The sequence below is a fragment of the Eubalaena glacialis genome, chromosome 15 (genome assembly GCF_028564815.1).
Source record: "Eubalaena glacialis isolate mEubGla1 chromosome 15, mEubGla1.1.hap2.+ XY, whole genome shotgun sequence".
NCBI classification, from domain to species: domain Eukaryota; kingdom Metazoa; phylum Chordata; class Mammalia; order Artiodactyla; family Balaenidae; genus Eubalaena; species Eubalaena glacialis.
The window spans coordinates 18,840,782-18,857,286 of record NC_083730.1 but is presented as its reverse complement, the minus strand read 5'-3'; the positions used below and the strand labels follow the sequence as shown (position 1 = coordinate 18,857,286).

The window sequence follows — 16,505 nt, the reverse complement described above, 5'->3', positions numbered from 1 at the left end:
ACAAATTGGTAGATCGTTTTTGAAGGGCCATTTGGTCATTATCTACCAATTTTAAACGAACGCAACCCAAGATTCAACAATCTCACTTCTAAAAGTCAATCTTATCTTAACACTTACTCAATTTCACAATAATATGTATAAGGACGTTCAATGCAATGTTTGAAATAGTAAAAAAAAAAAAAAAAAAAAATCTAAATGGCAATCAATAGAAAACTATTTTTAAAAGTTATAACATATAAAATAAGTTACAAGGATATATTGTACAACACAGGGAATATAGCCAATATTTTATAATAACTATAAATGAAGTGTAACCTTTAAAAACTGTGCATCACTATACTGTACACTTGTAACTTACATAATACTGTACATCAACTATACTTCAATTAAAAAAATTATGACACATTCACAACAAAGGATAAGGATAATTTATACAGTTTAAAAGAAAACTAAGTCTCACGATAGAATATTTTCTATGACCACGTTAAAAATATGTATTTATATGTTATATATGTACATAAATATATATTGAAAAGTTAGGTGGGTCACACAATAAACAATTACTTCTGTAAAGTGGGACTGGAAAAGGAAGAGAGTTTAGGGGAGACTTTTAAAACTACCTACACTTCTGTATCCTTTGCTTTTATATGATAAACAGGTATTTTCATAAAATATTAAATTGCAAATAGAGAATTGAATGTTAACTGCATTTAAACAGTAGTCACAGATGAAGCACAGGTATCATGCTGTACCACAAAATATACCTGGTATACACACAGTATCAAGTTTTCTCATTCCTGAAAAACCTTTCTTCAAAAGCGTGCCCTCGAAAATAAGAAGGCTTATGGAAAAAATAAGATTGAGGTAAGCCATTTAAACCCATGCAACTTTGTAAAAACATTCCTAAGAAAAATAGTAACTAGTATTCAAGAAATACCTGGACAGACAGGCAGGTGGCTCAGACCTAGAGGCTACACCTCAGAGGATATTTAAAATGTACAAAAACAATCGAGTGGAAGTGCCCGCTTACAGGTGCTGTGAGTATCCAGATGGAAGGGGAGCTCTGAGCCAACGGGGCTGCCATCCAGGTAGGGACAGGAGGAAGCCTGCGCAACATGAGAATGACCCCCGCTGGGGACCAGGAGCTGGCTGCAGGAGCTCAGGTTTAATTTTATTCATTTTGACTTTCTTAAAAGGAACCTGAAAGGGAGCCTGCCTCTGTGGCTGAGGGCTTTTCTCCTTCCTGCTAAAGGTTCTATTTCTATTCCTGCTCTTCACTACCTAAGAAAAATAGAATATGAACCAACCTCACCTCCGCACTGTACTGACATAATCACTCTACTCATCAATCATGTATGAGCTACCTGGAGTTAGAGGAACTCTTCTTGAAGCTAAAGAGACTGTACTAAAATAATGGCTACCTTGAAAATAAGTGCCCCCTTTCAAAATTTAACCTTATCTAGATCCTTTGTTTAATTTTAGTTAGCCATCATAGGTTGGAACTTTAGTCAAAAATCAAAATAAATCATAGCACACAGAAGCATAGATATATACAGCAGCATACTTTCACGTTATAATCACTCAAATGAACTGATTTGTTATTTGAAGTAAGATGTTTTCCTCGCTTACCCCTAGCATTTAAAAGTAAACTTAAATTTCCATTTTTAGCTGAGCTCATGAACAAATCATTTGATTTCTCTGTATAAAATGAGAAGGGACTACATTCTTTAAGGACCTTTCCTATCTCTAAAATATTTTTCTCCAAGTATGCCTACATTTCAGGATTGTACTTTTTTCTCTTGCACAGCCCTTGATTTGCAGTCTTTAGATAGTACATAACCTCAGGACCTTTGAACTTGTTGTAAAAGAGACCAGACCATCTAGTCCAGAGGTTTAAATAAGAAAGAAAGAAAGAAAAAAAAAAAAAAGAGTTCTTTTTCCACCTCTGAACTTCTTTTTGATGGAAAGCTGATCTGTTAGATCCAATATGTAAGAAAGATTCTGACTTATGCTTTTTGAGAAAAACCTCAGCAGACAACCCTCTAGGCTTTCTGCAAAACGTAAAGAACCAAACCCACAAAACTGAAACTTTAAAACTGACCTAACCTAACACAATTATTCAACAAATGAGAAGTGAAGACCAGAAAAGTTGAACGACTTGATCAAGGTCAGACATTCTAGTTAATGGCAGGACCACAACTAGAACAGTTAAATCCTAAAGCCAATCCAAGATCAGCTTTCTTTGAAAGCACCACGTTAGGTTCTTAGTAAGATTTGTGTTTACAGTTTTTCATAGTCTGCTGAATTAGATATTATTTATTGATAAAACCTAAATACATAAAGGCTTTATATCAAACTAAAGATGTTAAAAAACCTAGCTGGGACAGAGAAAATGGAAGGAAATTGTTAATGGGCATGTTATTTTCGGTTATGAAATCTATTTTTGACTTTTTAAGTTGTAGGAAAGTCACTATGAAAATTCTTCATTCCTGTCTTCTGATACAAGCTGGTACCACACAGCTACCATGGAAATAGTCTGTAAAAATTACTTTTAAGAAAAACTCTGCAGGATAAACAACAAGGTCCTACTGTATAGCACAGGGAACCATATTCAATACCCTGTGATAAACCATAATGGAAAAGAATATGAAAAAGAATGTATATTTATGTATAACTGAATCACTTTGCTGTAGAGTGGAAATTAACACAACATTGTAAATCAACTATACTTCAATAAAATAAATCTAAACAAAAAAAATGTGTGTTTACTGTCATAATATAAATAGATTTTATTTCAAGAACTTGCTATTCTTTCCTATTTGCTAAAGTAGTCAGTGCTCCACCTTGAGCAGTAGTAGGTGTAAACACATTCAGCTGGTGTGGGTGTGGAAAATGTATGTGCTTTCTGAAGATGTATTTTAAAAGTTTATTTTTCTGCGGGGCATAACTTTAAAACAGGTTATTTCTAGATGTATTACATTTACTAATGGACAGGCATAACCATAACTGGTCCTATTAGTAACACAAAACAGCTAACGTTCATTAAGCATTTATTATATGTTAGGTAACTTATAAAACCTTTAAATTCATTTAAGCTTTACCATTCCTCATTTCAAAGACAAGAACAATGAAGTACAGTGCTGAAATTTGATCACAAAACCCAACTCTTAACTGCTATTTCAAAACCCCCAAAACAGTGGCCTACACTGTGTTTTTTTTTTTGGTTGTTATTTCTAAATTAACTGCCAAGATTAAAACTATTTATATGCTCTTGAAAGGAATCCAGACAGATTACATACTATATGATACCATTTTTATGAAGTTCAAATACAGACGAAATTAGTCCACAGTGTTAAAATTCGAGAGTGATGAGAAGGAGCCTGCAGGAGGTTGCCGGGGGTGGGGATGCGACTGTGCTACGCTGCTATTCCTGACCTGTGTATTGGTTAAACAGGTGTGACCACCGCGAAAATTTATCAGACTCTACACTTAAATGATTTGTATACATTTTTGCGTGCCTGCTATACTTTTTTAAATAAAAATATTCTTTAAAATTCTCTACATGTTCTCTAGGGCCTCACCATTCCCTAGTTATCTTACAGCCACCTACCTCACTCCCTAATATTATCTGCCCAGTCCTTACGAACTGTTGGGCCTCCTAACTCTGTATTATGGTAAAGTACCTTTAGTCCACAGCAATTTTACAATATATAATTAATACTATTATACAATGTATTATTCGGACAAACTATCATAATCATTAGATCTCACCATCTTAACATACACTGACATTCTAACTGGATGGTAACAATAACACCTAACCAACTACAAAGTAAGACCTGCTTTAAGAAAACTGAGAGAACCTACCGTATAGCACAAGGAACTCTACTCAATGCTCTGTGGTGACCTAAATGGGAAGGAAATCCAAAAAAAGAGGGGATATATGTATACCTATAGCTGATTCATTTTGCTGTACAGTAGAAACTAACACAACATTGTAAAGCAACTATACTCCAATTAAAATTTAAAAAAAAAACTGAATATATGGTAAACATATCTACAAAAGTGGTACACTCATGAATTCAAGATAAAAATCACTCATTGCTGAGTTTCACAGGAAAGAAAATGCATATCCTTTTAAATTTGGCATTTACCCATCAGTGATAAAAAACTAGCACTGTTTATGATCACTTAAGTGTATCCGGGTATATTTAAGAAGTAACAGTTTGGAGATATCAGTTACAAAAATATGTTACCACAGTATATAATGCACATATATAATTTCATTCTCTAAACGATATGGTTAGGCTACATGTTATTATTCCCACTTTACAGGTAGGGAAATGAATATCAGAGTGTGAACTGAACTGACTTCCATCAAAGGATTTTGCAGGCAGAGCTTATTCAAGGCAACATTTACGGAAAAATGTCAGGCTCCATGCAATACAGAGGTGAACCTGCATGTCCCTTCTGCTTAGGCTGGGAAGAACAGGACAGCACTTTACAACCCAAAGAGTACATTCAACACTGAGACCTTAAACAAGTCATTTCATCTCCTTCTGACTCAACTTCCTCAATTGTAAAATGGAGATAATTTTAAACATTATTTTGAGGACTGCAGAAGTCAATAAGTGCTCCAATAAGTCCCTTACACAGACCAAATTTGATGTAAGTGACAACTATTTTAATTGCTTTAAAAAAATACTGGAGAAGGGTGCCATTCAATGGGTGAAAGGCAGTTTTTTCAACAAATGGTGTTGGGAAAACTGGATATCCACATGCAAAAAAATGAAGTTGGACCCTTACTTAACACCATGTATAAAAATTAACTCAAAATAGATCAAAGCCCTAACTTAAGAGTAAAAACTATAAAATTCTTTGATGAAAACATAGGGAGGAATCTCCATGACATTGGATTTGTCAATGATTTCTGGGATATGACACCAAAAGCACAAGAAACAACAAAAGAAAAAACCATAGATAAATTGGACTTTGGCAAAATTTTAAAACTTTTGTGCATCAAAGGACACCATCAAGAAACTGAAAAGGCAACCAATGGGAGAAAATATTTGCAAATGATATATCAGAAAAAGGATTAAGACCCAAAAAATATAAAAAACTCCTACAACTCCACAACAAAAAAAAAAACAATCCAATTCAAAATGGGCAAAGGACTTGAACAGACATTTCTCCAAAGACAAATGGCCAACGAGCACGAAAAAAGATGCTCAAAATTACTAGTCATCAAGGAAATGCAAATCAAAACCACCAGATACCACTTCACACTCATCTAGGATGGCCACTAAAATATAAAAGAAGTTGGCATGTAGAGAAATGGGAACTCTCCTGCATTGCTGGTGGAAAGGCAAACTTGTGCAGCCACCGTGGGCAAATAGTTTGCTGGTTTCTCAAAAAGTTATACACAGAATTACCATATAATCTAGCAATTCCACTCACAGACATACACCCAAAAGAACTGAAAGCAGGGACTCACAGAGAACCTTGCACACCAATGTTCAGAGCAGTATTATTTACAATAGTCAAAAGATGGAAACAACCCTAATGTCCATCAACAATATGCGGTATATACATACAATAGAATGTTGTATGTATATATACATATACATATGCATATGTACATATACATATACAACAGGATATTACTCAGCTTTAAAAAGGAAGGAAAATCTGACACATGCTAGAACATGGATGAACCTTAAAAACATTATGCTAAAATAAGCCATAAACAAAAGGACAAATATTATATAATTCCACTTAAATGAGTTATCAAGAATAGGCAAATTCATGGAGACAGAAACTAGAAGAGAGGTTACCAGGGGCTGGGGGCAGTGGAGAGAAGGTATGGGAATTACTGTTTAATGGGTGCACAGTTTCTGTTTGAGATAATGAAAAGATTCTAGGATATGGATGGGGTAATTACAGTACAACATTGTGAATGTACTAGAACTTCCCCGGCGGTCCAGCAGTTAAGACTCCGCGCTTCCAATGCAAGGGGCACGGGTTCGATCCCTGGTTGGGAAACTAAGATCCCACATGTCATGCAGTGCGGCCAAAAAGATTAAAAAATATATATGTATGTGTGTGTGTGTGTGTGTGTGTGTGTGTGTGTATAGTGATTGTACTTAATGCCACTAAACTGTATATTTTAAAATGGCAAATTTATGTTACCTGTATTTCACTACAATTAAAAAAACAATTGAAATACTGGAGAGCCACTGAAAATTCTTAAACAGAAGAATGACAATCTGTATAGTGTTTTAATAAAAATAATAGGATGGACAAAGCACGGCAAGTGAGAATAAGGAATAAGGCTTCAAGTAAGGATGGAAAGGAAATGGAGAAACAGGTGCTTGAAAAAACTATGTTCTTGGCCTAAAGTGAGATGACAGTAACTTTTCTCACTTCATATAAATCATGTATTACTCTTCATCTCTCCCCCTGCTATGGTTAAGGGGAAAAGAGAGTATATCATTGAGGCACAAAAGTATAAAAGCTCCCACTAACTAGAATTAGAAAAGTGAACTAAAAATGAGGTTCGTTGTTAAAATCACCTCTTCCTTTTTCCAACTTCCACCTAGGACTTAACAAATGTATATAGGTATTCCCTCATATTAAGAATAGTCATTATAAAATCAACAAAACTGGGAAGACAAACCTTAAAATCTAATGTACCCCCCCCTTTCCAATTCTGTATGAGACAGATTGGTCCCAAGGTAAGTCCTAACTTGTTTTCATCTCTACCTACATCCCTCCATCCCCTAAACCTAATCTAATCCTAATGCCACCATCTATATATTCAACATTTATCGAATCACGTTCGATAGGTTTGAATCACTTTTTGCTCTAAGACTCAAAACACTGCCTTATGTCTATGCAGTTACCTGGACAACAAAATGTGTTGCATAAACAGTGATAGTTGTAGTAGACTTCTCCAAGTTAGTGTAAGTGTAAATAACACCAGGGGGTCAAGATAGATCAAGAGGAGATTTCTAATCCTTCTCACTGGACACTGACATACACAAGGGGAGGTCAGCTAATACACAAGCTCGCTGAAATCTTGGTTCTGAATGTCTATTTCCAACACGTCACTCTCATACAGGGACACACTGCACACCCAACATGGAAGATCCGCCAGCTCTGCGACCTATGAATTATGTTGAGATTTACCAAAGCCAGATAACATCTTTCAAGTGCCCTGTCCTCTTAAATCATCAAGTCAAAAATGGAGTCTACTTGGTCAAAGCCAGATATCTGGACACCTGTCTACCTGTACTGTATATATATACCTACTATAATTTCCGTGATCAGATGCAACTGCTTACACAAGGTGGCCTAACTTACAAACTTACAAATCAAAGAAGTAACAGAAACGTTAAGAAAATTAAAAAGCATCCTAACCCAACATTAACTTAATTTAAAATGCATTAGCTTTAGGTCTAAGCACTCTGCGGATTAGTTGGGTAGTTGAATCTTCCTACAGTTTTCCACATATGCAGGTGGTGAAGAGAATCAAACCGTTTGGTAAATTAAATTTTGCAAGTTTCTAAGATGCAAGTGACAGTTGTATCCCGGGAAAGAAGGGGACAGGCGCAAGCAGGGGCGTTTGTGGGAGACTCCCACAGACAAGAAGGGAAAGAGCCGGGTCACCCCCAAGAGCAGAGCCCTTCCGAGGACTCAGAAACAGCGGGCGGGGATCTCGCGGGCTGGGGAATACGGTCGGCCAGGCCTCCGAGCCCGCCAGAGACGCGCCGGTGCACAAACGGGGGTTCACACCCAGGAACTGAGGCCTAACCGGGCAGCGGCCTTGGGCTGCGGGCTGCGGCCAGCGCCGGACATTCCGGAGCAGAACACGACCACAAGGCAGGCGGGATCGGGAAACAGAGAAAGAAAAGCACAGACAACCGGGACTCGCTGGGCTCGGGCCCGGACTCACCCTCGCATGGTGAACTTGACCACGGCGAGTCTGGAGCCCGCGCCGCTCAGCTCCGGCTGGAAATCCGGGTCACTCCCGACCGGCTTCACACCCACCATTCTCAGAAGTCCGGCAGGGCGGCCGCGAAGCCACCGGCTTCAAAACTGAAAAAGACCCGGGAGAGGAAGGAGGGAGGCTCAGGAAGGCCGAGGCCTGGTCAGAGGAGGTAGCAACCGCGGCGTCTTCTCCCGGGGCTCTCAATGCCGAGTCACGCCAAGGAGCGGAGCTGCCGTGGGGGCGGGGATGGGAGCGGGGGTAAAAGGGAGAGGCGAGAAAAGGGAAGGCGTGCAGCACCCGGCAGCCACCGCGCGGCAGGGCCGCCGGCGCTTGCGCCCCTTGACGTCATTTCCGCGCCGTCCGTTTGCTCCCACTGTCCAATCCTAAAGCGCAACCCGTGGCCCCACCCCCGACTGAGGAGCCCCTCATTGGCTGGAGCGGCGCAGGCGCAGAAGAGGAGCGGACACAGGCACAGGCGCAGGCGCAGATTGCGCTTAAGTGCGTGTATTCCTCCGCGGTTCAGCGATCAGGAGGTTTTACCGAGGAGTTTTCCTGTGGGAAAGTGAGAAAACCGTTTTTTCTCCGGGGTTCTTGGCTGCTGCGTAAGGTCTTAAGTTCCCTCCTGGAAAAACTTTGAGTATAGTCCTGTCTCATATTCGGGACAATGCGCCACACTAGACAAAGTAGACTTTAGGAACATTTATTTAGGGATCTCATTACACTTGGGCGCTCTCTGGGTAGTCATGCGGAAAATACTAATATTATTCACCTTTCACTTGTGCCTAAAAACATGAAAGCACCGTCTCTCCTTTAGGAACTCACAGTCTGGTGATAGACGCAAACAGTAGTTACAGTAACAAAGAAGTTTGCAAAGGAAACGGTGGAGACAAATGAGATAGGATGGGGCAGGATAAATTTGCTAGGAGATGTGACCCCTGAATCGAATCTTGATAAGGAAGAAAGAAGGGCATAGCCAGATGGTAAGAGATGATAGGGTACTCCAGGCCGAGAAAGCAGCAATGCAAATGTATGGGTTGAGAGGGATGGGGATGATGATGATAATAATAGTTAAATTATGTGCCAGGCAAGATCCAAGCTCTTTATGTGTATTAGCTCAGTTAATCCTCACAACAGCCCTAATTTTCCAAAGTTCACACACCTAATGCAAAGTCAAGCCGGTGTTCAAGTTAAGGCAGTCTAACACCAGCGTGTTCATTTAAATATTAGGCTAGGAGACAAATTATTTACTTTTCCTTTTAGCTGGGGTGATGAAATTGAAGAGGAAGGTGAAGGTCGGATGATAACTAGAAAAGGAATTTGTATTTTAACATGAAGACAATGGAGTGGTCACTGCAGGACAATTTTGTGGTTACAAGTGTCTTTAGAAAAAGCCCGGGAGGTAGCACTGAGGACAAAAAGCAGTGAAACTCCACTTTAGGAGTTTACTGTGGTAATCCAGGAACTGACTTACAGGAGCAGCTGCAGTCAAATGATATACTTGAGAAACAATTAGAAGATAAAAACCACAGGGTTGAGTGAGCAGTCAGACCAATTTGATGAGATGACAAAGGAAGGAGTCTAGGATAATGCAAATATTTCAATCTTCTGGCCCTTTTTACTGATTTGAGATGCCAGAAGGACATCCAGGTGAGGTGTACGTTAGGTAGTAGGAAGGATGAGTCTGAAACTAAAGAAAGGAGTAGGCTAAAGCTGCAGAGTTGAGAGTCATCAGTTTGGGTGGTAATTGAAGCCCAAGAAATGTGAAAGGAGAAGCCTAAGTGTGCTGCAGAAACATAATTATTCCTAACTGAACACAGCCAGAGCTTTAGTAACTCTGTTCCTTTCTCATGTGATACCAGAACAGTGTAATGGCTTTAGACTCAAAGAGACAAAAGGTTCAATAATAAATCTCTGCTACTTATTATTTTGTGGCCGTGGACAAGCCACTAAGCTCTCTGAACTTCACTTTCTTGTCCATGAGAATTGGATTAATAATACCTACCTTCTAGGATTGTGAAGGTTAAAAGTAATAGTAGATGAGGTACGTAAAGAACTAGAATATAAGGTGCTCAATAAAAGATATTTATAAATAATGGTGTGTTAGGGCTGCCATAACAAAATGCCACAGACAGGGTGACTTAACAGAAATTTGTTTTGCAGCACTGAAGACTGGAAATCCAAGATCAAGGTGTCAGCAGGGTTGGTTTCTCCTAAGGCCTCTCTTCTTGGCTTGTAGATAACCACCTTCTCGCTATGTCCTCATGCACGCACACAAGCATGTACACTCCTGGTGTCCCTCTTCTTATAAGGACACCAGGTCTATTGGATTGGGGGCCCACCCTCATGACCTCATTTAACCTTATTACCTCCTTAAAGGTCTTGTCTCCAAATATGGTCACATTGAGGATTAGGGCTTCAACCTGGGTTTGGCGGCACACAATTCAGTACATAACACATGGATTATTATTATTCCCAAGGGTCCCCTTGGTTTTGTCCAAGACGCAAAGAGAAAGACTCTCAACTAAGGCAGTTATGGTAAATATTAAGTGGGGGAGGGGTTTTATGAAAGCAAGACCTTAGAAATCTACAGATTCCTGAGAGGCAAGATAAAAATAGGGACTGTAAAAGTTAGATCTGATAGACGCATTTCTCTGTTTATTTTCCATCTGTTTCTCCACATCCACTCTCAACCATTCTTCACCCTGCTCTTAGCTCCAGAAAGCTGACCTACAAGAACTGGCTCAATAGGATTCCTTGTTGGAGCTTCTTGCTGAAGCTTAAAGGATAAAAGAGAGTGAGACCCAGTTATTAGTTTTCACAGCTCCCATCCTGCTGTGTTGCCACAGGTTAATTGTGCCTTTACCAAAGGCCATAGCTCCTGTCAGGAGGCTCTTCATACCATTGCCCTTTTTGAGTAGTTCCAGTAACCACTGTCTTCCCTGGTCCCTTCAAGGCTGGGAGTAAGAATCACTCCTGCCTGTTAGTAGAACTCCTAGCCTACTGAGGCTGTCCTTGGAGAAACACACTGCTGTAAGAGATCCTCACACAATCTGGAGATGCAGGCCAGGTGACAGTTGTCCCTATTTTACTGATGACAAGACTGCCTTTCAGAGAAGTATGTAACTATTCCATTATACAATTATGCACTGCTTAGCCCTGTCAAGGTCATGCTCAACATTATACAGAAACAGACTTTATATATGTAAATGGAAACATTTAGCAGATGTTATTACAAGGTGATGCTCTTAGGGGTGATTTTTTTCTCATCAATATTTTCTAAATTTCTTCACTAATTATAAATAGTATATGTAATAATAAAATAAAAAGAAAGAGGGCACATCTAGAAAAAAAATCCTACACGAGAATTCTACAAAGAAGTTCCAAGTTTCTTCCTTGCCCTATTAGTAATAACTAAAACAAAAATAATATTCACAGTTAATCGGTCTCCCTGTGTCATTTAACTAATGCTTAATTTCATTAAGTAAAATAAGATTTTAGTGGATGGAATTTTCCCAAAAGATGTTACTATTTTTCTTCTAAATTTGTATATGCCACCCTGAAAACCTTGTTTCCTGGAATTACCATGAAAAAAAACCCAAAAGACCCAACTTACAGATCCTAAAACCTCTGCAAGAGTGATTTGTGATTATCCTTCTCTCTCCATTCCGGAGATTAACATATTCAGAAATGTCAAATATGCTGCACATAAACTCCTCCTACCCCTTCCCTGACTTGGCCATGGCAGATACCACTATTAGAGCCTATGGTTTCCCAGAGTCTCTGCCTCAGAATTGCGTTTGGCCCCCATTACCAGAGTCAGCCCTCAAGATAAAAACTATTTGCCATCCCACTCCTTATTATGACTGTCATACCCTGAAATTCGTAGTTCTCAAACTGTAGTGAATTCATTAAAATGTGGGTTCCCAGTTTCACAGCCAGAGATTCTGATTCAGTAGAGCTGGAGCATGGCCCAAGAATCTAAATTTTAACAAGCACCCAGGGTAGCTGATGCAAGGGGTCCATATTTTGTGAAACATTATTTGATGATGACTTGTCTACTATTATATAACATTTACCATTCACTTAATATGTACAAGGTACTGTGATAATGCTTTTTTTTTAACATCTTTATTGGAGTATAATTGCTTTACAATGGTGTGTGATAATGCTTTGAAACACCACTCCTCCAGGGACATCACAAGGGAGACAAGACATTTCTACAAAAGCTAAAAAGGTAGTAAGAGCCATAGCAGAAATATAGATAACATATCATAGTAGTTCAGAAAAAGTAGAGAAAATTTGCAGCTGGAATGAGTATATAATGCTTTATGAAGGAACGTGTTCTAATAGTCAGACCTAGATAAACACAGGAAGGAAATGCGTGAACTTCTTCACTTCACAGAAGTGACTCCTGACTTTCCTCTTAACTCATCAATAATATAATTTGCTTCAGACTCACTTGTTCTTATCAAGTTCTGCCAGTCAGTAGAGAAAGTCTTTCTGTCATGACTTGTAGCCGCCATGGGTTCACTTTAACTGATTTTACAAATAGATACGTTAAAGATATGTCGTACGTGGCTTTATCTCTCCCATAGTCCTTTGCACATAGTAGATACAAAATAAGTATTGGTCAAATGAATGAGTGATTAGGAAGCATGATGAGTATGAATCTCAGTCCACAAAAATCAGGTGTACAAAAAATATTACTTTGTGTTGTATAACTCAATTTCATTTTGACTCTTAATTCCCGCCCTCTCACCACATCCAACTAGAACAAAAACTTTACATTCTCTCCTCCTCTGCCTGCCTCAGAAATTGTACCAAATTTCTGGGTTTGGGGTGGGAGTGGGGCTTTGGAGTGCAGCTCTCTAGAATCACTGTCTCTGTCTGCTTACTCTCTTCAAGTCTAGCCCTCCCTGCATCATGTGACCACTTCAGGGAGCGGGACCCTTTGGCTGAGGCTGCCCATGGACCCAACTGCCTGGGTACACCAGTTTGCCATTTCTCTCTGGGTTTTTACTTCTCCCCTCCACTACAAGGAACCAAGGCTTCAGGCTCTTTCTTCTTCTTTAGCCTTTCTACAAGGGAATCTATTTTTAGTGCAGGGGAAACCTCTCTGACTTCATGTTTATTCAAGGTATTTTGTTTGCACCTGTAATTCCCTTCCCTCAAGGCAGCTATGAGAAATTCTGCAGACAGAGCTGATCCAGCCTACAGTTATGTTTTGTTTGACTGTACCTGCTAGTAAGTATGTGTGTGTGTGTGTCGGTGATGTGTGAAACTTTATATTACTACAACATTTTGTTTCCTTTGGTATTTCTAACTGCCTTCTTTCCTTACACTATTTACCTTTATCATAATATTTATTTTTTTCTAACTTTCCATCATACTGAACATTCTACAGTCGAACTTTGAACAATACAGGGGTAAGGGGCGCCAACCGTTCCTGCAGTGGAAAATTCAAGTATAACTTTACAGTCAGCCCTCCATATGCATAGTTCTGAATCTGCGGATTCAGCTAACAATAGTACATGTTTTTTTAAAATAAATTTATTTATTTTTAATTTTTATTTATTTATTTTTTGGCTGTGTTGGGTCTTCGTTGCTGTGCGTGGGCTTTCTCTAGTTGCAGCGAGCGGGGGCTACTCTTCGTTGAGGTGCCCGGGCTTCTCATTGCGGTGGCTTCTCTTGTTGCGGAGCACAGGCTCTAGAGGCGTGGGCTTCAGTAGGTGTGGCACGCGGACTCAGTAGCTGTGGCTCGCAGGCTCTAGAGCGCAGGCTCAGCAGTTGTGGCGCACGGGCTTAGTTGCTCCGCGGCATGTGGGATCTTCCCAGGCCAGGGCTCGAACCCGTGTCCCCTGCATTAGCAGGAGGATTCTTAACCACTGAGCCACCAGGGAAGCCCCCATGGTACATATTTAGTTAAAGAAATCTGCATGTAAGTGGCCCCTAGCAGTTCAGAACTGTGTTGTTCAAGGATCCAATGTATTTTGTCTCATTTTTTATTGGATATCTTTTTCCTGGGGCCTTTTATCCTCAAGTTTAATCTAGATTGATTGCCTTATATATCAGTTACATGACTGTCATCCTGGGATTTCCCTTCACTGATCATTTGGGTAAGCACTAAGAGTCCCTGAATACACTGATTTCCTTTCTTATGATACTGCTCTTTTGGGTATGTACTTGGGAGTAGAATTGTTGGATCATATGGTAATTCTATGTTTAACTTTTTAAGGAACTGCCAAACTGTTTTCTATAGCAGTGGCACCATTTTACATTCCCACCTGCAATGCATGAGGGTTCCAATTTCTCCACATCCTAGCCAGCACTTGTCATTTTCCTTTGGTTTTTTTTTGGGGGGGGGTTGGTGTAATGGCCATCCTAATGGCGGTGAAGTGGTAACTCATTGTAGTTTTGATGTGCATTTCCCTAAAGACTGAAGCCATTGAGCATCTTTTCATGTGCTTAGTGGTCATTTGTATATTTTCTTTGGAGAAATGCCTATGCAGGTACTTTACCCATTTCCAAATTGATTTTTGGGGGGAATTGTAGGATATATATATACTGGCTATTAATCCCTTATCAGATATATGATTTGCAAATCTTTTCTCCCATTTTATGGGTTGTCTTTTCACTTTCCTGATAGTGTTCTTTGATGCACAAAAGTTTTTAATTTTGATGAACTTTAACTTGCCTATTTTTTCTTTTGTTATCTGTGCTTTTGGTGGCATATCCAAGAAATTTTTTTGAATCCCATGTCATAAAGATCCGTTATGTTCTCATTAAGAATTTTATAGTTTTACCACTTACATTTAGTTCTTTGATCCACCATCCACCGTTTCTGAGGTAAACTTCTTCAGTTTGATTCTAATCATTTCAAAGTATTCTCGTGGTAGAAAAGATAGGTACAGTTTTCCAGTTTCATATATATTTGAGTGTTTGTTGGGCAGGCATTATGCAATAACTATACAATCTCTGATCTTAGTTTTCTTTGAATTTATAAATTTAGTCCTTTTGTAAAAAGGAAAAAGAATGGAGTTCCCTGGTGGCTTATAAGGCTCGCGCCCTGGGCGGGGAAGGTAAAAAGCCGCGTGGTGTGGCCAAAAAAAAAAAAACCCAAAAATGTAAAAAGGAAAAAGAAAAGCCAGTTTTCGAGTTTTTGAAAAGCAAGAGTAAGAATTTAATGAAGAAAGAACTTTTATTCTACAAGAAAGAAAGTCCCCATAAATTCCTCTGAGATATACCTCTTTTAAATAACTAAATTTGCATCTGCAGAAGTACAGGGATACAGATTTATCGCATAAACCATATAAAATCCTCATTAACTTATCAAAATTACACCTATCTCAACATTCTACGTACAAATAACTGCTGCTTAATAGCTTATTGTTACCTTATACCTGAAGTAGAGAACTTACAAAATTTTATATTATTCCAGTTTAACTAGGTTTGTCAACTGGGTAATTTATTTTCAGAAAAATAATTTCAAGTGAGAAGCTTTGCTTTATTCTTAAAGTTCTGAGGACAAAAATGTGTAATTTATGTAATATAAATATTAAATAGAAAGGATATCTTGTTTCATAATGTCTAAACACTTTCTAGCTGTATGCTATTGAATTTGAAAATTGAATACCGTTTCCCATAGTTGTCCCTAGGTGGCGCAATATCTTTTCAAAGGGGTGTGATTTCCCTTAGATATCAAATCCTCCTATTTACCAGATACACCACTTGTCCCACTAACACTGTATTCTTTAGTTTTGGAAACTAGGCAGTGTCTTGGAGGAGAGAGTTTCCTGGGAAGTCGTAAAGTGATCTATCATTGTCATAAATCTCCTCCTCCTTGAACATACTGAAGAAACTTGCTGACAATTCTGAGTCCGTTTGGGTGTTTCCCAGAAATGCAAAATAATTTCATCTTCTGAAATTTATATTTGGGGTTCAGAAATCATTAAACTATCTAGAGTTTCTATTAAGAAAGCCAGATATTTAGACAAATATTTTCATCATCTCAGCCTCTGACGTTTCATATTTTAATTTTTTAGAAGAGTATGTTGGGGGTTGGAATTAAATCTTTGGAATTGAAAAACTAAACATAACTACGTATAACTATGTTTTCACTTAATCACTTGTAAAGAGAGTTATTTTTTCCTGTGGTAGTGTAGTAGATATTGTCTGGCTAGAATATTCAGATAGAGAAGAAATGATAAAACTCTTAATAGAGGCTTTCACTGTATTCAAAGCTTTTTTTCAGGCATGTCCTTGAGCAAACACACACACACACAGACACACACACAGACACACACACACACACACCAGCATATGCATCCTCATCAGTCTGTCCATTCTTGAATAGCAATACCTGCATACTCTGAGTACCTCTGAGAACCAAACACCGAAGACATTCAATATAAATAAAATGTATGTCAGTGGCTTCCATACAGTAAGGAAGTGGTTATTTACACCGTGTTAAAAACAATATTCCCCACCAAAATTCAGAATATTAGAATCAGAAGGA

General features: G+C 38.8%; 1 protein-coding gene across 2 annotated transcripts in view; it reads right to left on the bottom strand.

Moving 5' to 3' along the window:
• The window catches only part of TXNL1 (thioredoxin like 1), a 34,364-nt gene extending 26,031 nt beyond the window's left edge, over positions 1-8,333 (bottom strand). For both annotated transcript variants that reach the window (XM_061169545.1, XM_061169546.1), the window contains exon 1: positions 7,955-8,333. In XM_061169545.1, coding sequence (XP_061025528.1) covers positions 7,955-8,052 — 98 coding nt within the window. In that variant the 5' untranslated portion in view covers positions 8,053-8,333. The remainder of the gene's footprint in view (positions 1-7,954) is intronic.
• Between the last annotated feature and the right edge of the window lie 8,172 nt (positions 8,334-16,505).